The sequence below is a fragment of the Capronia epimyces genome (genome assembly GCF_000585565.1).
Source record: "Capronia epimyces CBS 606.96 chromosome Unknown aczIQ-supercont1.2, whole genome shotgun sequence".
Taxonomy (NCBI): Eukaryota; Fungi; Ascomycota; class Eurotiomycetes; order Chaetothyriales; family Herpotrichiellaceae; genus Capronia; species Capronia epimyces.
The window spans coordinates 1,202,387-1,224,826 of NW_006912905.1; the positions used below are offsets into that span (position 1 = coordinate 1,202,387).

At 52.1% G+C, this 22,440-nt stretch overlaps 7 protein-coding genes across 7 annotated transcripts; 3 read left to right on the top strand and 4 right to left on the bottom strand.

Annotated features, from left to right (window-relative positions):
* Window positions 1–1,200: 1,200 nt before the first annotated feature.
* A1O3_02253 (uncharacterized protein) lies at window positions 1,201–3,249 on the bottom strand (the record flags this gene model as incomplete). Its single annotated transcript, XM_007732395.1, has 1 exon — window positions 1,201–3,249. The coding sequence occupies one exon, from the start codon at window positions 3,247–3,249 to the stop codon at window positions 1,201–1,203; it is 2,049 nt and encodes a 682-aa protein (XP_007730585.1).
* Window positions 3,250–3,533: 284 nt separating this feature from the next.
* A1O3_02254 (60S ribosome subunit biogenesis protein NIP7) lies at window positions 3,534–4,100 on the top strand (the record flags this gene model as incomplete). The annotated part of the gene is made up of 1 exon (XM_007732396.1): window positions 3,534–4,100. One exon carries the CDS (start codon window positions 3,534–3,536, stop codon window positions 4,098–4,100), a length of 567 nt encoding a protein of 188 aa, XP_007730586.1.
* Window positions 4,101–6,101: 2,001 nt separating this feature from the next.
* On the top strand, window positions 6,102–7,169 carry A1O3_02256 (uncharacterized protein; the record flags this gene model as incomplete). Its single annotated transcript, XM_007732397.1, has 1 exon — window positions 6,102–7,169. The coding sequence occupies one exon, from the start codon at window positions 6,102–6,104 to the stop codon at window positions 7,167–7,169; it is 1,068 nt and encodes a 355-aa protein (XP_007730587.1).
* Window positions 7,170–7,241: 72 nt separating this feature from the next.
* Window positions 7,242–7,979, bottom strand: A1O3_02257 (YEATS domain-containing protein 4; the record flags this gene model as incomplete). The annotated part of the gene is made up of 1 exon (XM_007732398.1): window positions 7,242–7,979. The coding sequence occupies one exon, from the start codon at window positions 7,977–7,979 to the stop codon at window positions 7,242–7,244; it is 738 nt and encodes a 245-aa protein (XP_007730588.1).
* A 1,001-nt stretch (window positions 7,980–8,980) lies between these two features.
* On the bottom strand, window positions 8,981–10,069 carry A1O3_02258 (uncharacterized protein; the record flags this gene model as incomplete). Its single annotated transcript, XM_007732399.1, has 1 exon — window positions 8,981–10,069. The coding sequence occupies one exon, from the start codon at window positions 10,067–10,069 to the stop codon at window positions 8,981–8,983; it is 1,089 nt and encodes a 362-aa protein (XP_007730589.1).
* Window positions 10,070–11,613: 1,544 nt separating this feature from the next.
* A1O3_02259 (uncharacterized protein) lies at window positions 11,614–12,531 on the top strand (the record flags this gene model as incomplete). The annotated part of the gene is made up of 1 exon (XM_007732400.1): window positions 11,614–12,531. The coding sequence occupies one exon, from the start codon at window positions 11,614–11,616 to the stop codon at window positions 12,529–12,531; it is 918 nt and encodes a 305-aa protein (XP_007730590.1).
* Window positions 12,532–18,759: 6,228 nt separating this feature from the next.
* A1O3_02260 (uncharacterized protein) lies at window positions 18,760–19,425 on the bottom strand (the record flags this gene model as incomplete). Its single annotated transcript, XM_007732401.1, has 1 exon — window positions 18,760–19,425. The coding sequence occupies one exon, from the start codon at window positions 19,423–19,425 to the stop codon at window positions 18,760–18,762; it is 666 nt and encodes a 221-aa protein (XP_007730591.1).
* Window positions 19,426–22,440: the final 3,015 nt, after the last annotated feature.

Here is a 22,440-nt window from a genome sequence, read left to right on the forward strand (position 1 = left end):
TGTCTCCAGAGAGGGACAACTATTGAAAAAGCTGGAGGCCTGAGGGAAAGAATCAGCGGCATGGACATAAAACCATGGCAATCAAGACTTAGTCGCATGGCTAAAGGCGGGGTGATATCGACACATACCAGTTCTCACCAGAGTGATGCGCAAGCTGTGGTTCCTGGTCAACACAAGGATGAACCCCGGAACTGAGGAAGGGAAAGATCAATTGATGCCGGAACCCGGAGAGGATGTTATAAAGCCGAGTTGTGCTTGAGGACAGTGGTCAGAGCTCCCAAAATACACAACAAAGTATGCCAAAAGCTGTAGACCAGACGTGAATCTTTGATCGAGTTTATCGATCTGTCAGGCTGTCTGTCACACCACAGGAAGCCGGCTCCCGAGGCCTTTTATCAATGTTGCTTGGACCTCCATCTCCACGCAAATCCCCAGTGTTTGGTGGGACACGGCCTGCCGTGCTTGACAGTGGACTCGGCTACGGCAGTCATCAGCTCCTGGACTGATATGCATAAGTGCGAAGCATTCCATCATTCCCAGGCCTCTTGATGCATGAAAATCTCCATCTCGCCAGAATTCTGACATTGCCTATTGGTGGGGGCAAGGAGGCTATCCGGAACAACATGTGAAAGAACCAACATGGTGCGTTTGTTGGGACGTCACTCGACCGCCGTCGGTTGGCATTGCTGCATGGCCAGCTTAGCATCCACACCATTACGATAAGGGCAAAATTCGGTGGACGACGCTGGTGTGCCGCTATTGTGCGCCACAGGTGGCGTTGCGCTTCCCTTGACAGCAAGGACCGGCCCTTTCGGATCTTACATGCCTAGCAACAGATTCACCGTGTCCTGTCTTTGAAATAGGTGGCTGCGGCCGGCCGTGTCTGAACAAGATTGGCATCTCGATCAGGTAAGCCTGAAGAACAATATCAGTGATACCATCATTACAAAACCAGAAGCATGACAATGCCAATAGCTAAACATTCTGACGTCTATGGTGAGGAACCTCATGAGGTGGGAGATCTCACAGGAATATCTTTTGGTCAACTCTGCATACATCTTGAGTGTTGCAGAAGGAGCCTGTATGCATCGAGAGAGCGCCGAGAACTTGACGTTACTGTATATTGAGCACCATATTTATGACTACCTATGTAGTTAGGTATCTCGAATCTGCCACTTCCCGTTCCCTGGCATCAGGAGGCTAGCGATTCAATCCTGCTATGGTTTTGTTAATGGCCATAGCTTGTTCCCTAATCTTGGGACAGAAATGTTTCCTCAACAGCTCCATCTCCCAGACTCCACTCCCGGTTGCAAGCACATTCGTCCCCTCAATGCTCTCGCTCTCTCCTCTAAATACTCCGTCGCCTTTTCTCTCATCGCTGTACCATAGTGCTTCAATCTTCCGGCCGTATTTATCCGCAATCTTGGCTAGAAGGCTCAACACTGCCAAAGCTGATTTCTCGGGCAGTTGCAGCGACACAGTCAAGAGACGTTTGAAGAATGAGGCGGTGCTAAATGTGGGTGGCGGTTGAGAAGGTGTCAGGAGGATAGAGGCCAAGACCCTTGTCAAGAGCAGAATGGGAGTCGAGACGTTGACTCTGTTGCTGGGTTTCTCCGAGTCTTTCGCGGAATGCGGATCGGGCAAGCGAAGAGACTTGGGCCCTAACTCAATGTCGGCGTCCAGACCCAGTGGATACAGCGAGCGGTATGTATGAGACGTGAAGAATGACAGGTCTAGGTGTAGACTCGAGGCGGCCTTTGAGACTTCTTGACCTGACAAGAGGGTGAACGCCGTCTGTGTGGCAAGCAGGCTCTCTCGTGTTCTGTTCCGGACTGTCTCCCCATCAAGCTCGTGCGAGGTAGGAGTGTCTTCGTCCTGGAGTTCCAATTCACCCTTGGATGCGGCATCTGCCTGGTTGATGATGTCCTTCAGCGCCTCCAGGATATCGCCGAAAAAGTCCTGATTAATGAGATGGGCGTATTTGGCTAGGCCTTCCAGCACAGCACCCATTAGTTCAGGGATCCTGGCCTTCAGGATACGGAAGTATGCGATAAACACCAGTTTGAGGGTCTCAGACTGGATTTTCTCCCGCTCTTCGTAGTTCACCAGTGCGTTCGCTTCGCGCATATCCTTTTCCACCGCTTTCCGTTCTTTGGCCAGCTTCCTCTCTTTCTTAGATCGATATTCGAACTTTTCCTTTTTCACCTTCTTTCCATGTAGCTTGGAAATATCGTCTGACCTTTCGGATCTGGTCGATGCTTGAGGTGAGAGCTCGGACAGGAGCCGAAGGTGGAAGAAGGTATTCAAGACTTCTTCCCTAATTCGATAGCCCTTCACTTTCAACATCTTCGTCAGAAGGCCTACCGCCTCCAGGGACGGTGCGCCGTCCTCGTCCTCGGCAAAGAATCTCTCCAAAGTTTCGATACATTTCACAAAGTCGGGCGTGGCCTCTCTGCTGGCAAATTCGTGAACCAAGACGTTCAACAGCTCAGTGCGAAAGTTGAAATGTGGCACAGAGAGTAGCAGCGTGCAGGTGCAACTGATTGCGACACTTCGTAGGGCCAAAGTGTCCTGGTCTCCTTTCCTGACCTTCGATAGACTGCTTAATCGTTTGACATACGCTTGGTACCCCGTCACCAAAGCATGTTCATATTGCCTAGTTTGCCGAACATCTCTCGATACTTTGGTCCCAAGATCCTCGTCTTTGTATAGCCTGATCCTGTAGCCAGGTATGACATCTTTGTAGACAGCCGCTTGGGCGGCAAGAGACAGTTTTTGGACAGCAACGGGCGAGTCGGGCCCGCCAATCTGTGCCAGTTTTTTGAATGAACCTGCATGTTCTTCAGGGTCCTCGTTAAGAAACCCCGCCAGACGGGCAATTTCTTCTTTCGCAATTAGAATCTGTTGTTTTAGCGGTATCTGCACAACTGGTTCTGCGTCTGTCGGAGGTGTTTCGGTGGTTTCGCTGGCCTCTTCACCATCGGAGCCTGAACCCAAAAAGCTGTCGGAGTCGTCTTCAAATCCAGCGGCATTTTCTTGGACCCGTTGGATCCTGCCCTCCGCGGTCTTTATGGGCAGCCTGGTGGACTCCTTATTTTTCTTGCCTCGTGATCTCTGTTCATATTTTTGCTCAAGATCCCAGTCAGCAGCTCGGGCGAAGAGTTCGGAGGACTTGACGGTCTCGGAGGTGAGGCTGTCGTCAATCGGCGGCGTAAGACGCCTTCGTTTGGCTGGACGCCCGTGAGGCATCGTTTCGAAAAGTATGGCTTGCACAGTGCTGAAGGTTCTGTTGTTTATTCGAGCCTCCGCTGCAGTACATCTCACAAAAATTCTCGAGCATCTCGGAAATAAAGTGTGCCCAGCCGGAGATAATAGACTCGGTCTCCAACTGGCTGTGGTGACCGCGACTCCAACTGCACCTGGAACTTTTGATCGCCGACATTTTTTTTCCGGCTGCGTCTCTGACCTGGTGCTCAAGTACATCGACCGCCGACAAGACACTCTTAACCCTCTACCGTTGCAGAATAGTCGAAATGAGAGCTCTTACTGACGTGGAGACGCAAACTCTCTTCAGCAAACTTGCAAACTACACTGGCCGTTCGCTGACTCAACTGATCGCCCCAAGCGATTCTACCGGCGACGACGACGACCGCCACGTCTTCCGCCTGCACGAGTCCCGAGTCTACTATGTCCGGCTATCGATCGCAAACCTGGCGACATCCATCGCCCGTGACCATCTCCTGTCTCTCGGCACTTGCGTAGGCAAGTTCACCAAAACTGGCAAGTTTAGACTGCATATTACTGCGCTGGATGTGATTGCGCCGCACGCCAGATATAAGCTGTGGATCAAACCGAATGGCGAAATGCCGTTTCTATATGGTGGCAATGTTGTGAAGGCACATGTTGGCAGGTGGAGTGAGGATTGTCCTGAACATTCGGGTGTGGTAATACTGGCAATGGATGATACACCGCTTGGCTTCGGGGTCACTGCTAGATCAACTGCTGAAGCAAGGAAGTTGGAACCGACTTCGGTCGTGGCATTCCGGCAGGCGGATGTGGGCGAATATCTTCGAGAAGAGGATACTCTGTTCACCACTTGAAATCGAGGAACTCCGAAATCAATGGCATGAGACGCAGGGTGCTGGCCGTGACGGAAGAAGATGTTATCCTCCCGCTACGGCAACATGACACCGGCTGGGACGCCGCTGACATCTTCCACTTCGATATGAGCATATTTGAGGCTGCTCTGCCATTTCAACCCGCATGCGCACTGGCAGACGATGGTAGCCGACGAGCCCAAGGGTTTCGACCCGGAAGTCCTCCAAGGAACCCAAACGGATCGGGATATCACATACTAGGGCGACTGAGGTATTTATGTTCGCAAAGACCCTGCTCGCCAAAGAGCATCGCCCGGCACGCCAAACAGGATCAGTCACAGCGGTACTCCGAGGCATTCTCGACCTGAGATCCGTCCAGCAGACGGAGTACTACAAAAACAACCGCCACCTCTGCCGCCGACTGGCGACAGGGAGATTTCTTGCAACGAGAAGACTTCCCACGAACTTGTCTTGGAAGGGGTTAATGATAACTACATCTCTTCCTGTTATCCTGCCATTTTGCCAGGAATGGGAATGTAAGCCCACAACTTCTCCTGAAGTTGCATAATGATGAGACATATTCAGTGACAGGGTTCTTTAGGTATATCTGTAATTAGGTATTTGAAGTATCCGTACACTAGAGTATCCGTATACCTGATGTTGTATTCAGCGTCTACTATTAATATAGGTTAGAACAAGTAAACCCACTAGCCAGAAGACATGCAGGGACTCTTCTCACGATGTCAAGGTCAGACCCTATTCTAGAGTGTGCAAGTCCTCGAGTCCGGAGGTATTCGGTACAGATTAAGTTATACGAGCTGCTCTCGATGTTAAACCCGCGTAACACTGCCAACTTAGATTGAAGATGCATGCTCACCACAGTGGCAGACGGCAGTATCCGTGACGGTACGGAGTGGATGGCAGCGCCTTGTGACTCGTAAAGTGAAGGCTAAGGCTCAATGAGGGGTGGTTAGACTAGACACGTGTTCGGCTAGCATAAGGTCCCCACACAATCATCGTCAACTAGATTGATGAATTAAAGTCTCCAAAATTTCACCAACAATCAATCTCCCAATCCACATTGGTGTAATGGTAACATCGCCGGTTTTCATTAGGAAACCTACTGCCCGGCGTAAGTTGAAAACAACTCTACATATCCAAGACCATCATCTAACAATAAGTAGAGCTCGGGGTTCAATTCCCCGATGTGGAGATAATTACTTTTTTGTTTCTTTTTCTTGTTCTTCCTATTCTTTTTTGTTGTTTCTTGTGTTCTGTGTTGCCCAGGGAAAGTGACGGAGCTATAAGTGGTCTTTGTGGAAGGGGTGGGAGAAACTCGATCAAGTCATGTCTCGAGCGAAGGTACCTACCTAGGAAGGTAGCGTACTAGTAGCAAGTCTGCTAATTAAGTACCTTACCTATTAGGACGTTTGCGCGTTCGGGCGGTGACTGACTTACATACCTAGGTACCTAGGTACCTACCTACCTACTTACCTTAGGTGCCTAGACTAATTACACTGCCTCTGCCTCTACCTTTACCTCTATATCTCTCTCTATTATCTCGGGACAGGTACAGGGACACTCGCCTCTATTTATTCCAAGGAACAGAGAACAAAGAACCCGCGGAAAAGCAGCGCAGTGCAGCACCGCTTCGAGCATCGACTGACTGACTGACTGGCTGGCTGGCTGGCTGGCTGGCCTGGCGTTGGGATTGCGATTCCTGTACAAACAGAGAGCAGAGTGCGAGTCACGTCACAAAGCGGTTTCTAGGTCTCGAGCTGATTACTTTGGGGACTGCTACTGGTCTTTTGCTCGCTGGGGAAGATCAGAGCAAGAGCAAGAACAAGAGGATCGTCTTAGAACTGCAGACGTAAAGGCGGGGGCCGACTGTCAGAACACAGAAGCCTCTGAATCGAACAAGGGCCACCCCGACTGTAAGTCCAATTTACTTTTACTTGATCATAATCTTAGGTACATATACCTATCCACTGCTACAGGAGAGCAATGGCTTCCTCCAAGGATCCCATCATCGTCGTCGGAGCAGGCGTCATAGGTCTGTCGGTCGCGACGCTGCTTCAATCCTGCTACCGAGACGCACCCATCACCATCATCGCCGCGGAAACACCAACCACCCCGTCTCCGTCGGCGGATTATGCGTCAATGTGGGCAGGAGCACACTATCGCCCTGTCCCAGGTTCGACGCCACAGCTGAAGCAAGAAGCGCAGATGGCGTTGCGCACCGCGGAAAGGATGGAACGGATTGCAGACGAAAGTCCCGAAGCTGGTGTGGCCTTCTCTATGGGCGTTGAGTACCTCGAAGACCCACCAAAAGAGGTGGCAGGCTTAAAGACTGGCGATGTCTATGCTTCGCCGAACGATGGGTTCCGGGTCCTCGACCAGACCGAACTGCCTGCAGGCGCGAAATGGGGCTGCGAATACCGCGCCTATTGCGTCAACGTCCAGCCGTATTGCCGATGGCTCCTAGACCGCTTTATTTCGAAAGGCGGGCAGGTTATTCTACACCGACTGTCGAGCGCGGCGGACGCCTTTGACTTTGCCCGGCAAAGAGGGCTCGGTAGGGTCAAGACGGTCGTCAATTGTTCCGGCCGCAACTTCGACCAGGACCCAAAAGTGAAGATCATCCGAGGTCAGACTGTACTGGTAAAGCAGCAATATGACAAGACAGTGACACGGCAAAATCGCGACGGAAGTTGGGCCTTCCTCATCCCGCGCCCGCGTGGCGGAGGTACAATCGTAGGCGGAACAAAAGAGATAGGTGATCCGGAGACACACCCCCGACCAGAAACACGACAGAAATTGCTTCAGCAAGCTGTCGACGCATACCCGGATTTCGTGGACTCGGTCGATAAATTCAAGATCTTGAAAGACAATGTCGGACGGAGACCATGGCGGGAAGGCGGCTTCCGCATTGAGACCGAATTCATCTCTCCCGAAAGGAGAATCGTCCATGGTTACGGTGCTGGTGGACGCGGGTATGAACTGAGCTGGGGCACGGCTGAGAGAGTCGTAGAGCTCGTCAACGCATCTCCAGCAGCCAAACCCCGGTTATAGATGTCGACTGGGCAATCCAAGACCCTTCGGAGGGGACCCTGAGCGCATGTAGTGTCAATATTTTTCCACACTTCACTTCTTCTTGACAGGCTTTCCTTCGGTTTTCTCTAATTCCTGTAGCTTTGCTTCCGCTTTGACGAGTTTGTCCTTTTCCTCCCCAATCAGCTTTTGAACCGTTTTTACCGCCTCAGTCAACCGATCTAGCTCTTTGCTTTCCTCTTCTCTGCTGAACTTGTTGCCTGGAGTGCTTTTTAAGGGAATCTCGGCTGTTGGCGGAGCTTTGATTATGCCCTTGCTACCCTTGGCCCCCTTTGACTTGACCGCTTGCGCACCTCCTGTCAAGATCTTGTAGAAGGCTTCAACAGGTTCGTTGAATAGAACCTCTTCGTAACACAGGCTAGAGATCATAGCCCGGTCCCTCTTTTGTTGTTCGATATCGCCCGAGTATGGATGCAGCTTGAGGCCATGCCAGATCTGTTGCGGCTTCTCGTTGCTTTCGGGGACAAAGTAGAACTTGATCGCAATTTCGAATTCACCCCATCCCGTCTCTTCCACCTCAAAAGGCGGACTTTCGATCATCCGCACGCTATTCGCGTAAGTGTCGTGAAGTTTGAACTGTACCTTCCTCAGCCAATATGAGATATCCTCGTTGTTGACTCCGCGGACAAAGACCTTCCATTTATGTGTATGATCGGGTGGCGCATCTTTGGGACGGTTCTCTGGATCGAAGGGGATGGCCTCGGTACCGTAGATGAAGGGACGATAAGCTTGGACACCGCGCACGCGTTTGGTCCCAGTCGGGGCAGGCATCTGGGGCGAATTGGGCTGGCGGCTTGCCTCGAGAGAATGCCGGCCTCGGAAGACAGTGAGTTAATGGTTTGAAGGCTACTTCAAGGCGTTGGTCCTCGTGTTTGGTGTTACTGGGTATCTCGGTCAGTCCGACGCCTTCCGCAGTGTTATGGCGGCGAGTCTGGATGGAAGGATCGATCGATCGCTCATGTCGTGACAACCTTTGGTAGTGGGATCGCAGTCAAAAGTCTAGAATCCCGCCACTGACACTCACAGCACACTGCACATCTCCAACTCCGCAGCCTTGGCGTGTTACACCCTGTTACGGTCACTGCTCAACAATACCTATAACGACGGCATTATTACTCTACACATGATCAAACCATAGCCCAAGCACTAGACCGGGAGAGCGTGAACGGGCAAAGCGTAAGGGTTCCAGAAATCCTTCTACATATACATATAAGTACATATGTACCTACTTCATTCTGTAGATGACATCCAGTCGCTACCTGGCAAGCTGAATCAGGACGTTGTCTTGGCTCCAAGGACGGGACAGAAGGCACAAACCTCCTATTACTGAACGGGTCGAACGCTCAAGAATTTGTTTCCATTACTGTTCAGCATGGACCTTTCTGCATACCCCTCCCTTCTGGCCTGCCAGTTACTAGTTGCTATACCCGTGAATATATCTATATCTATAAACCAACGTACTCCACCCTCTCTCTATCCAGTGTCCACCCTCTATATACTCTAGCTCTCTCTAGCTCTCTCTAGATCTATAGCTGCTCCCAACTCACCCTCCGTTCACCTTTCTTCCTTGCCATTTTCAGTTTTCAATTTTCCCGGTTTCGCATACGTAGAATGAAGGGATGCAAGATCAAGATCCTTCGCAATCAAAGGTCGGCTTGTGATTGTTCTGAGAGTATGGTCACAGAGTACACACACGAGACACCTTGCTTCCCGTATGCAGTCGAACTTGATGCCAACCCCAACCCTTTTTAAACAGCGTTGCATAACCAGCCTTATAGCCGCACCATCGGGAAACTGGCCTGAACAGCCCCTTCAGCGCTTTCGTCAACAGCAGCGATACTCAAGTATCCCCCGTACAGCTGCAACACACCCTGGTCTTGGACCCTACAGTTCAAGGAACTCGATTCATCAATCCAACAGTTCACCAAAGTACTGGTAACGGTCGGGCGTTGAGCTGGATCCGAGATATATATGTAGTGGAAGGGTACAAATTCACCGGGTTGGTCGATGACGTAACTTTGTTGTCCCGTAATGTCGAACCCTGTCAGGACGCATTGGCCGGAGGTAGCATCGACCGCAAAAGAGAATCGTTGAGCAAGTGTGGCGTCGTAAGTATTGAAGCTGATCAAGGACTGGGAGGCGGTAGGATTCGACAAGGTTGCCCACTTCAGATCGACGCCCTCTTGGATCAAATATGTATTTGCCGTAGGACAACTGTTAAAGGTCGATGCAGTAGTAGTTGTCGTTGTTGTGGAACTCGAGGTCGTACTAGACGAGGTAATCGGCGCAGCTGTAGTGGTTGTAGTGGTTGTAGTGGAAGTAGTAGAAATAGTGGAAGTAGTGGAAGTAGTGGAAGTAGTGGCAGTAGTGGCAGTAGTGGAAGCGGTGGTGGTGGTAGTAGTGGTCGTAGTGGTCGTAGTGGGCGTGGCGGTGGAGGTGGTGGTGGAAGTAGAAGTAATGGTCGTGCTGGGCGTGGTAGTAGAAGTTATACTTGATACCGTGCTGATGAACGAGCTGCTTGTCGAAGCGATGCTGGTTGAGCTGCTGGTAGAATTTGCCCAGTATCGTGTGGAACTCGAGCTGGGCGAATTTGGACCGACACTCGAATGGTGCTGAGTAGTCGGGCTCTCACTTGAAGAACTCTTGGTGCTATGTGTATGTGTGCCTGTAACGTGCCCGCTCCATCCAGAGGTCCAGCTACTAGTTTTCCCAGGGGTTATTCCCACTATGCTGGAAGTCTCGCAAGGGCACACATAGTGGGTGTTGGTCTGCGTAACAACGACGGTCTCATCTTTCCAGGCCTGAGCAGAAACAAGGCAAGTGGCAGCGCAAGCAACAAGAAACGAGTGGACGAAGTACATGGCTTCTGCAACGAAATGAGCGTGGGGGAGTTGGACGTACTGTAGCTAGCAAGCAAAGTAAAGGTGAAGAAGGGCAGAGACGTCCAAAGGAGCGGGAAGGGACAGCTACAAACAAATAGTATCCGTACAGCTTCGGCATTCATTTTGCTTGATCTCGACCGCCAATTTGCCATGTCGCCGTGGGAGGTGGGATCGGCTTATCCGTTAGCGAAGGTCGACGGCGACGCTTCGTTAGACCTTTTCTGCTTCCTAAGGGTAAAAGAGTTGAAGAGCATTGCTGCTTCTAGCAGGGCCAGCCAGATATAGCGGCCCTGTACGGAGTACTACTCCAGATACGCGTGGGAACAAGCGAACGTGGTAAGCTAGACCTATTCGTAGTCTGTCCGGTGGAGTTTCATGATGGCGGAGGTGAAGTGGCTTGCGTAGCTGAGTCGACTAATACCGAATAGTAGTAAATACTGACCAGAGCCTCTTTGACGCAATTTCGTCTAGTAGTGATGGTGGTGAAGGTGGGTTCTCAGGGTCACTATAAGAGTAAGATTTTGTAGTTACTAGTTGGTGCTAGTTAGTAGTAGTAGGTACCTATGTAGTATATCAGGTACATAGTATCCCCGGTCACGTGCTTACCTAGGAGGTGCCTAGTAGTAGTCAGCCGCACGTGATGAGAACTACAGCAAGTCAGGCTGCTTTAACTACGTAGGTATTCTCGCCGAGGACAAGCAAAAAGCGGCATCACAACCATCCCAAAGAAGAGTGGGCTTGATGCTACTTTAAAGCTACATCTCTTGGCACATTCACTGCTCATGAACTTCAATCTTGACCTCGTTTAATACCAGCAGGCAAAGGCGGTTCTGTCACCAAGCTGCTTGTCTCAACTTGAATGCTGCAATCCTCCATTTAATGCAGTTCCAACCCTGTGAGCAGGAGCGCTTGGCTGGGAGAACTCCGCCGCAAGCGCTGGTTGGGAGCCCGAAGTATGAAGCCAATTGTCCACCATGCAGTCTATCTCGAGCCATTTCGAAGAATTCGAAACATCTCCCTGTGCCCACTGGCTCCGTACGTCTGCAACAGCCGCAAATGGTGGTCACATTCGGCAACAAGTAGGGCCAAAAAGCTGCCTACCTATTACAAACCATCTACGAGCTCGTTAAGTCTGCTCGGTGTCTTGACAGGGCCCGACACATCCCACTACTACATTACCGCCGATCTTGCCCGGAGTTTGCGCCAATTAGGATTTCAGTCGGTCCATACGGTAGTAAGATTGGTAAATTCTCACCGGACGGAACTCCAGGGCCACAAGTGTGCACCTAACGCAGCGGTGAGGCTCGCGACCACTAGCCAGCGTACGAGAGGAACTGCCCTCACCCTCACCCTCTCTCTTCGAAAGGATGGCCTACTAACAAGATGATCTGCTAGAATGGCAACGCGTGTACGAATCGACCCTCACTTCTGCAGAGGTAAATCTTCTGCGTGACCCTGAAATACTACGCCAGGTATTCCATGCCTTGGGTAAGGCCGACCTCCATTTCCAAAACATCAGGAAAATGGCGCACTCGGGCATTTATGCGTTACAGGTCGCCTTTGATGCTGGAGACAGTGAAGCTGCCATTGACACTGCCTTGGCCGAAGTCAAATCCAGCCCTGGGCTCCGTCGGACGACGTATGAATACATCAAGGAGATGGCGTTGGCCAGAGCGGATTGGCGGGCCATGACCATCTATCTGTGGCACATGTTGCAGACGGCCCAGAAGAAGCCGGTCACGCAAGAAAATTATCTGCTGGCCAAAGACCTGTACCGCATGATGGAACCTAGTCAGAAGCAGGACAACAAACTGCCATTTCTGCAGAGTTTCGAGCTCCCTTGGAAACTGCTGCACGACGCGGCAGACCATCACCTCTACCATCTGGACGACGGTCCCGAGTCGGATGCGGTGCAGGAGGATCTCGATATGGCGCTCCGGGAAGGGGTCTCGAAATGGAGTGACCCTCGCGCCGCCGAGATGATCCTCAATCAGATTGGGGAGGTCGAGAAGCATAGTCCGCGATGGGTGTCGCTCATGACCCAGTCCGCAATGGGTGGTAATGCGGACTCATGCCTCGAGCTGGCCATGTACCATCTCCAGAAAGATGGATGGTACCCCAAGCGATCCGACACGAACAACAAAACCAAAAACTGGATCGGGATTGAATGGCTCGCGCTCAGTGCAGCACTGTCCACTTCTGACGCAAGGGTAATGGTGAGAAGGTATCTAGCCCTGGCACACATTCTTCGAGAGAGCGGCTGCGCAAAAGAAGGATATGCGTGGTTGCCTACTGCAAAGGAAAATGTCTACGAGGCTGGCCTGGATTCGACCGGCGAAATGATCAAATATCTGGACGGATTCCAGCGTCACTGGTTCGACGACAAAGTTATGGTTGCTACGTCCGACGAGTTTCTTGACCTTACGGATGGCCGAGTCTGAAGCATGTCTCGCGGGGACGACATTTGACCTGTCGTCTGGTTGGCCGGCCTCAAAGGTGTGAATGAAGCCCGAGATCGTCTAGATGACCGTGCTTATTCACGGTATCTCTGGCGTATGGTTCTCAATTCGCGGACGATCGTTTGACACGTGGCCGCTGTGAGGTGGTGCGCCAGACAGATCTTCTTACCATCGGGCAAGTCTCGTGAAGCTGGTGGCGACTCTACCTTGACAGGCCCATGACCTTCACTCTGTCAGGTCCGGATTCCCGTTTTCCTGGGAAGTTTTGGACACTCCTGCGACCGCAGAAAGCCTCAGGATGGGCATGGTCAGATAAAAAAATTGAAACATGTTAAGGAGCTCTGGTAGAAGCTTCTTGGTCAGAAGGGCCAGCACAGCTGTGTCTCTAGATACGGCCCGTTCCGCCCGAGCGACATCTTCCTAGGCTCTGGTAGAAGAGCTTCTGGTTCTGGTTTGGACGATTACTACAGCTACGTAGGCTTTCCGCAAGTCTTTTTTGCTTCTGAAGGAGTAAGAACATCATCAGGAGCCAAAGATAGGGCAGAAAATTGCCCGGTCAGGATTCCGAAGATAGAAGACAGCATGTGCTGAGGGCAGAAGCCCATGTGTATATTTCCAAGATATATTGGCTATTCGATCACCGACGCTCACGGCGAGTCAGTACCTATATCGATCTCTTAGAAGGGCTTAGGCTTCGAAGTCCGTTTGCCCCGAGAACCGAGTATGCAGAGGCGCGCAAGGAATACTCGACAAGTCTTTGCGTCGCGGCCGGCTCCTCTACCACCAACCGACATTTCCATTTCCATCCGGCGGTTGCAAATATGGCACCGCGCCGTGGAGATTTGCGTTCCAGAAGATAGCACGAACTTGGCGGAGAAGATGGGAAAGAAAAGACCGATCTCGCCATCTGCTGATCTGCATTTGGTGCTCGGACCACCAATTAGCCTGGCGCCGGTCCACTTCTGCCGGGCTGATCAGACGACAAACTCCTGGTGCTCCCTAATCAAAATCTGCTTCTCACGCGCCCGAAGATGCGCTGAGAGCGTAAGGCTTTCGTCTGATGCCGCTATGGCAAGAGCATCTCTCCACATCATCACTGAGCCCCTTAAGCGAAGCAAGGCCGGCCGACCCTCACGTGTGTTGCACGCTGCTTGTTGCCGAAGACCCAGCCATGGCTACAGGCTCACCGGGCCCATCTACTCCGTGTGTGTACGGATACTGTGCACGGTGTTGGAAGCGAGAACGAACCCGATTCCAACCTGCTGATGTCAGAAGATGAAATCAGGATACAGAGTACTCGTACTCGTACGGAGTCCTCCGTTCAGGATCAGCGTCGTCCCAGACCGCTAAGAAGAGAAGCGAGCCCCAAACCTGACATTTCCGAAACACCGAGCTTACTTCCCAGCCCTCGCTTGGGTGATCCCTCGGACCAAGACAACGATGCATCTAGGCGGTGAGACTGGATTGCAAGATTACCTGGAAAGATTGACAGTTTGCGAGACGTGGTCAGTCAGCTAGACTTGTCCCATCCCATGAGTGGACGCGTGTGCCGTGATTCCCGGCGCACTTGAAAACAGGAGACAACGAACCTGCCCGGTCTCTAGCAGGAGTCAGACTTTTGTCGCTCTGTGGAGCGAGTGCTGGCGAGACCGCGAGACTTCAACCGGGGCAAGTCGAAGCCTATTTGGTACCGAGAAGGATATGCAGTGTGCACCCACTCCTCCATCCAGTTCGGGGCGATTGCAGATACGATACCGGTAGGAAGACAAGAGCAGTATTTCGACAGGTGAGTGAAAGATTGGCATATGAGATGCTACGGCAGTTTGGAAGCGGCTCGGTGAGGGCGTGGCTGACTCCTGACTCCCCATATACCCCCGGAGATGAGCCCTAGGCCCTTAGCACATGGTCCAGTCAGTACACAAGAAGGGTTAATTAGTGAGGCGGCCACTCATCCACTCCAACCCCAGCTAGGCGCCTCCCAACTTCTCACCGGGTCAGTGCTGAAGGTTAACTTAGCCAATTCAGCCTCGGAAGCTATTAGGAATCAAATTGGGCGGCTTCTGGTTGAAGACTTGGGGACGAGAGACCACGAGACCAAGAAACCACGAACCCAACACGCAGAGAGTTCGTTTGGGTAATTATAGCATGGGAAAATGAGAGGGAAAAACGACAATGACCACGACCAGACTCTCAAAGGCGCATGATCCGAAGACGAATCTGTGTCAGAAATCAGGCAGGCAGGCAGGACAGGGATTGTCCTCCAACTGCTCAAGTGTTCCGGTCGCTTGTAGCCGAGGACATGTTCCGAATCGTCCCCTGGTTTTGGGTACATGCTACATGCTACATGCTACATGCTACATAGTACATGCTGCATGGCCCTATGAGACCCAATCTAAGCCACGATCCCTGCCAACCTTGTGCATTGGTCGGCATTGGTTTCGTTGAACTGAACATACGCCTGTGTGGCTCTGGGTATGGACAGATCTGCGGAGCATGTGTACGGAGTACATGAACATGAATGATGATAGTACTGTGCCTACGAGTGTTGTTCTTGTCGGTCTCTTTTCTTGGTTGAGGCACATGCCCATCGTATCGACGTGACTGGCAAGACCGTACGTACACATGCTGTTTTGAGTTCTCCATAGTCGTAGGAGTAGGAGTAGTAGTCGTGGTGCTAAAGCAGTACTCAGTATCCACAGCAGACCGACCATTTCCTACCCGACAGAGAGACATTCCAAGTTTCCGACCTGCGACAAGGATCCGTTCGAGCAGGTGGATAGCTTGACTCTATTTTCTAAGAATATTTTCTATTTTCTCGGTTCGATTTTCTCGGTTCGATTTTCTCGGTTATGTGAGTTTGGGTTTGACGAGTGACGAGACGGTCTTGACCCTTCTGTTGGACGTTGCAACCCAACCCAACGCACCACACCACACCATTCCACACCATACATACCATACCACAACCACCAAATGGCTCATGGATGCTTCGGGCTATATGACCTCCACTCCACGTGCGTGTGTGTGTGTGTGTGTGTGTGTGGTCACTAATTATCACCTAGACTCTCGAAGCGAGGCGAAGTGAAGCGAGCCAGACCAGGACCGATATACGAACCAGCATATATGTACGTAGTAGTATTCGGCAGTGATTAGTACGTACTGGAGTATCCGTATGTGGACCAAGTAGGGGGTCCATCCCATCGTCTATCTTCGCGAGTCATCGACTGCTTTATACGGTGGGCTCGTCGAGTCACCTCTTTCAGTTCAAGTTCTGGCATTCGGGAGTGAGGGAATCACAGACAAAAGGGTGGTCTGTCACTTAGGTAGGTATCTACAGAGGTCTCCGTAGTCAGTAATTAATTACCTATTGACAACAATGCCCTCGACATAGCCACACACACAGCAAATATCCACGACGCATATACTATACTATACACTATGCTCGTAGCAAACCGCAGAAACAAAGTCTATTTCGCACTTCTGGGTTATCGTGATCCCAATACAACAACAACAACCGACGTACATACCTACCTAAGGTACCTACCTACCTACCTACCTGCCTTAGTCCTTCGTAGGGCTGTAAGGTGAGATACAGAGTACCGCGTTAGTACTGCGTTATTACCTATACAGACTGCCTCAAAGCGTCCGTCAAATCATCCGTACAGCAAGGTAGGTACTGAGTATCCGTACAGCACACACCACATAGACAGACAGTTCGGAGACCTTTGTACACCACACACCACACATACCAGTATCCGTACAGACTATTTTATGGACTACTCGTACCTACCTGACGTAGCTACACCCACACTGGCAGCAGTAATGATAGTACATACGTACATAGTACATACCACCTTCACCCTCACCTTCACCTTCGCTCGGCACTGGTTTCCGGCAGGCTGATTTGACATAATAATAACAATCGAATTCCGAGAGAAATCGAGACGAGACCGAGAGGAGACCGAGAGAAAGAGCAAGAACCGAGACCAAGACTAAGAACAAGAACCAAGACCGAAGAACCAAGACCGAGAACCAAGAACCAAGAACCAAGACCGAGACCAGCATCAAGAACCAAAACCGAGACTAAAGCTTGAACTCTGACTCCGACTCCGCTATAGTATTACACACAGAAGGAGCGGGAAGGTCCAGTCCTGTTCCCTCAGTACTCCGTACCTTACTTAGGCACGTTATTATTATGCTGCAGATCTGTGAATCCGAATCCGAATCCGTGACTATCCTGGATGAATTAACCGAAGGAGAAGGAGAGTTAGCGACCGGGCACGTGGTTTTTGATTTCTGGTTTTTGATTTCTGAATTTGATTTCGATTGATTTTATTATATTTTTTGGGTTTAGGTTTTAGGGGAGCTAACAAGAGACCGTTACGGGTTGGGTTCAACTCAACTCGACATCGACACGACATGTTTTTTTTTTCACGAGACACGAGACAATTCTCGGTTCAACTCAACTCAACTCGACATGTTTCTTCACGAGACACGAAACGATTCTCGGTTCACGGTTAGGTTGGGTTCGGCGGCTCGCTTACTGCTTGACAGTGGACAGTGGAGGGATTAAACCCACACAAGTAGGTAAATACCCAAAACCCAGAACCCAGAACCCAGAATCCAGATGCAAGGCGCCTGGAACGGCGCGGGAGGGATCTAGGCCCTGATGGCCGGGGCTTAGCCTAAGGCCTTGGGCCAGTCCCTGTGGTGCCTGCAAAAGAACCGGGGCTAAGTACCTACCCTAAGGCTTGGGGGCCTGGGCCCAAGGCCTAAGCCCACAGAGGTAGTGTGAGTCGTGGCGAGTGGCCCGTGACCCTGGCCAGTGACCCGTAGCCCGCCCAGACCCCACTACACGCTACGCGTTATAGTGGGTGCGGGTTATGCTCTGTATGGAATAGTATGTCCCTAACGGTACTAGTACCACCTATCACCTGCCACCTAGGGCGTAGTCAGTAGGACCAGAGGAGAGGAGCTTAGGTACGTATAGGTAACCTGACTCTGTAAAGAGTCCTCCGTAAGGCACACAGTATGTGTATGTGTACTCCGTACACTGTCAGTGTATGGCAATTTCGTATACCTTTAGGTACCTGCCCGTGTGTAAGGTACGAGGTCCTTTGTAAGGTAGCACGCAGTATCCGTACACACATCTCTGTATTGGAGTACGCACATCTCTGTAATAGCCAGCGGATAAATCTCTCGTCTCACAACCACCAGCCTGCGACGCGCCACATGTCTCTGCGCGTTACCTAGAGGCCTAGGGCTCCTAGGGCCACCATTTAACCTCTCTCCTCCCTCCTAATCCCTACTTCCCTCTCTTCCCCTGCATGACCGTGCCGAGCTGAGATGCGAATTCGACTTTCCTGGTATAGATCTGCATTCTCCTTGGAAAACCCCCGGTTCTCGCCTGTCTCATTGAGACGCTGGCAGGTACCTATGCTGTTAGGTGACTGTTTCCCTCTGCTTACCATGCCATACCACCCGTCCCATCCGGTACTCGGTATTGGACCTGCTTTTCGCCTTTGGAATTTCCCTCAACCTTTCATCCCCGATTTCCGGTTTCAGGGTCTACTTGCTTCATCGTCGATGGCGCGCTGTCCCGCGTCCTCCTCCCTGTCTCTTGTCTCCTTCTTCCCCAACCAAAAGGCCATTTCTTCATGGTCATTTTAGATTGACTTTGCCTAGGCGACGCCTGTGCGTTGAACTCGAGTCCCAAGCCGGCCAGCATTTGCCAATCAGCATCGACAACAGCTCTGACCCGAGCCATCCTCTCCTTGCGGATCCATCGTGGCGCTTGATAGCTCGGCGTCTCAACACTTCTTCAGATGCAGAGTCCGTCATCGACGCCACCGAGTAGGTTGACGGCTCTGATCACCGCCCAACCCTCTCCTCCCTCAAGAGCACTAGGCCTTGGACTATTCATACCCCGGCAGGAGTCACTCAAATGGAAAGAAACATCACAAGTGTCGGTTCCGAGTGTCGTACCGAGTTTACAAGACATTGACAGAAGAGGTGGCTATTCTGGATTGCACATCAGTCTCAACTGTCTCTCTCGTTTCGCCGTGCCGTGTGTTAATCTGTCCCCTGGCACCATGATGAGACATCGGCTCACGTCGGGGCAGGGGTATGGAAATCGCACCAACTTCGTGATGGTGGCGCGCGCAGTGTCGCGTCTGGTGGGTCGTGCTTCTCGTGAAATTCGCTCCCGAGTCCTCACTCATAGTTGTCGTCAAGATTCGAGTCGTCGTCACTGTCCTGCTCAGACTGGCGCCTCCTGCGCCTTTGTCCTTCCCGTGTGCCCTTTTTCAATTTCAACGGAAAACCTGCGCCCCGTTCCAATAATCCCCTGACCAAATTGGTGCTAGGTTGAACTTGATCAAAGTCTTTGGCATTGACCACTCTGAACACCTGGCTGACTGCTCGGTCGGTATGTGGCACACACTCCCCCGGCACCAGCTTGCCGGTTGCTAGCTTCATGAGCACGAAGCTGAGGCGGTATTCGCCAGCTTTGCGCACCGAAAGATCTGCAAAGATGAAGAATGCCCCCGGAATTTGATGAGGCTCTCTTTGTGCTCTGTTGGTGGAGCGCGCCGCGGCAGGCAGAAACCTTAATGACGGGCTCGGAGGCGGCACTGGTTTGGTGATCGGATGGGGAGGCATCGTAGCAGGATCGGGATCGTCCGTGGTCGGAGTCACGTTGGCCACATGCGTCCCCAGCAACAGCCGTTGCAGCTCCGTTCGACCATCTTCGGTGACATGCGATATAGTGGTCACGTTCACGTCCGGATTGCGCGCAGATACTAGGTTACAAAACACAACCCACCATTGACTTTGCAGCCCGGCGACGTCCTCCTCTGAATCGGGGTCAAAGTCGTCCATCATCAGCTGCAAGATGGGGGGTGGGTCGATGACTCTTGAAATCAATCAGCCCTGACTTGGAGAATGTGACATTGTCGCGGGGGATGGGGGAAGCACCTTCTGTCCTTTCCATCGGGCCCAGCACGCGCGGCTCTTGGCTGCTGTCTAATGTGCAGATGGAATCGGTTGGGTTTATCACGCTTACTCGACAGTGCTGTCGGAGCTTCCACCGGTGCTGATTCTGTGGCCGAAAACGTAGAGTGGCCGCCGAAGTTTGTCGACGTGTCTGAAAACGAACTTCGACTGCTCGACAGAGGATATGGTGGCGGATCAGGAAGCCTCCCAACAATGGTTCCAAATGGCGGTACACCAAATGCGGGTCTAGAACATATCAATAGCTGGGCAGCAAAAATACATGACCTCCATACCTGGACAGTGTTGGCACTGGACCCTCTGAAGACTGTACCAGAGAGTCTGGTAACGGTCGGGGTGCTGAAGGTATGGCGGCTTCACATAGCGAGTTAAACCCTGGGAGTGCCTGTGCTTGAGGTTGTGGTATAGACAGTGCAGCCGGCCAGGAACTTGTCCCAGAGGGCCGGTGCTGATGCGAGGCAGCTGGTGCTGTTACCGTGTTCGTAGACGATCGGTTGACATCGTTACCCTGGTCCGCACGAGTCTGAGGTGCAAAACGATGGGGTTGCATCACCAGGTGCGTAGAATCATCAGGCTTAAGAAAGTATGGCAGACGGTCTGTCGAATGGAAGGCTGAACTGGCAAAGGGGGTCGAATGCACAGCAGCAACCATGGCCATCCAGTTCTGGAAATGTTTGCTGGGTTCACGCACATCTACATGAACACTGGAGAACCCGGCAGCTTGTCAATAAAATCATGGGACTTTATAACAACGAGAGCTCAGGATGTCTCCAGATCCATGCTTGGCATCACCACCGGGCTGCCAGCGTCCTTTAGCGAGGGATGAGCTGGCGCGATCTGGTGTAGGAGGGCGCCACAGACACAGAATCTGGGCACTGGCAAAAGCTGGAACCGATGCTAAGTGGCGTGACGGAAATGACAGCGGGAACAGACCGGGGAGCTGCCGCTTAGAAGCTGTGCATTTGATGGGAAACTGAAAGATGGTAGATCTCGTGGGGGGAGGGGGGGAGGGTCTAGGAAAAAGAAAGCGATCACCGAGATTCGGGGCAGGAGAGGGAATGGTGGAACTGAGGGTTTGTGATGTGTGAGTTCGGCTGTGTCCCAGGTATCCCAATCTGTGACCCGCTCAGGCTGGCTGGCTCACCAGCTTGATGGCCACTAGCCAGCGGCAGATTTTGCACCTACTGCACTGCAGGGCCTGGAAAAGGTCTGGTGAGCGTACGGATGTACTCCATACGTATGTGCAGGGGGGGTTGCTGTAGACCTACGGTACTCCGTTCTCGGGTTGCGTCCATCGAAGATTCCCAACCCGACAACTGTCGGAAATGTCAAGGCTGCGAACAAACTTCAAAAGTCAGCATGTCTTGGATCAAAGCATGATCTGAAAGCAGTCTATTGATCATCCTCTTCGGGCAAGAATCGCCGTCTGTGACCGCAGTCTATAACCCGTCAGAGTCAGCAGCAGAGCCCGAAGGAGACGAGGCCCGCAGATCACGGGCTGGAACAGGTTATCTTGGGAAGCTACTAATTCCCGGTTTCTCCGAGTCCTGGTTGACTATTCCATCAGCTCCAGATCGACCGTGTTGTCGCACTCGGAGAAGCGCATGGCGTCTGCCCAGCAGCTGGTCAAGGCGATCGGAGAGGGAGTTCGATGGTCAAGGCGGACAGCAGAGAAAGAGGCGGGTGGTAATTGGGGGACGGCGCATGCTGCGTAACAAGCTTGCTGGCAGGCGCTGAGCTGAGTAGGCAGCGGTAAACGACGCCAGATTGCGGTAAACGGGGTACGATGGGACGTGGACTGACAGATGTGACGTGAGAAGACAAGGCAGGGGAACTGACCGTGGTACCTGGCACCTAGCACCGCCCAAGACGCCGTTTCGCAGATGAGTAGCCCAGTCACAACCTGCGCCGGCGCCGGAGCCACGGTTTTTAGCGATCCGATCAGACCCATGGCAGGCGGGACGGAGACGATCGACAACGGGCCAGACGTGACTTGATTATTAGTAGGTCGGCTATACTGGAGCCAGACCGAGCAGAAGAAGAGCGGTGGGAGGGACACATAAGGTTCCATGCTGCCTTTGCCAATTTCAGGACTGCCAGTAGGTGCCAGGAATCCTCTTGAGGGCCAAAGCTTACCTATCCAACAGCTACGGCTGCGTACCACCGCGTTCAGACCCAAGCGAAAGAACATTCTGCAAGCCTAATGCGGCTTGCAGGGGGGACGAATCAGGTACCCAGTAGATTACAATGACGCCACCAAGTGCAGTCAAAGCTGATGCTGTGAAGCTGACAGTGGCCTCAGGTAAAGGCCGGTGGCCTTTTGCAGCGCAGTTTGCAATGCAAGGAAGTTGGGGTGCAGGGTGCAGGCATTGTGCCAACCTGGCAACCTGCGCCTTGTGGTGTAGTGGGGCTGAGAAAGCTTCGATCCGCGCAGCAAATGTAGTGCTTGCCTTGAGCCACGGCGCCTGTTGCAATCTTGAGCATAAACTTCCACTCGCAATGGTAGGAGCAGCAAGCGGTGAGCTCCTCTGAGGAGAATGTTCGGCACTGAGTCTAGTAGCCTGTAGGAAAATTCTGACCTCACGAGTTCTTGTGACCCGGTGCCGACACCACGAGAAAGGGCGCCTTTGCCGCGAACATCCTACGAAACAGGATCACAGGCTGTGAAAAAATTGGACTATCACTTGCGGAGGTTTGACGCCATTCACGGGCTGGTACGGTCACGATGCCCTCGCATTACATATTACATCCTTTCCTCGTTGCCATCTCTGGGACGGTTCAAGTCTTCATGAAGTCTATCGATCGACAGAGTGGGGGAAGTAGACGCACCCATCTCCATCTGGGGAGACGACTGCGTGTGGAACTTGATCGGAAAACGATCTG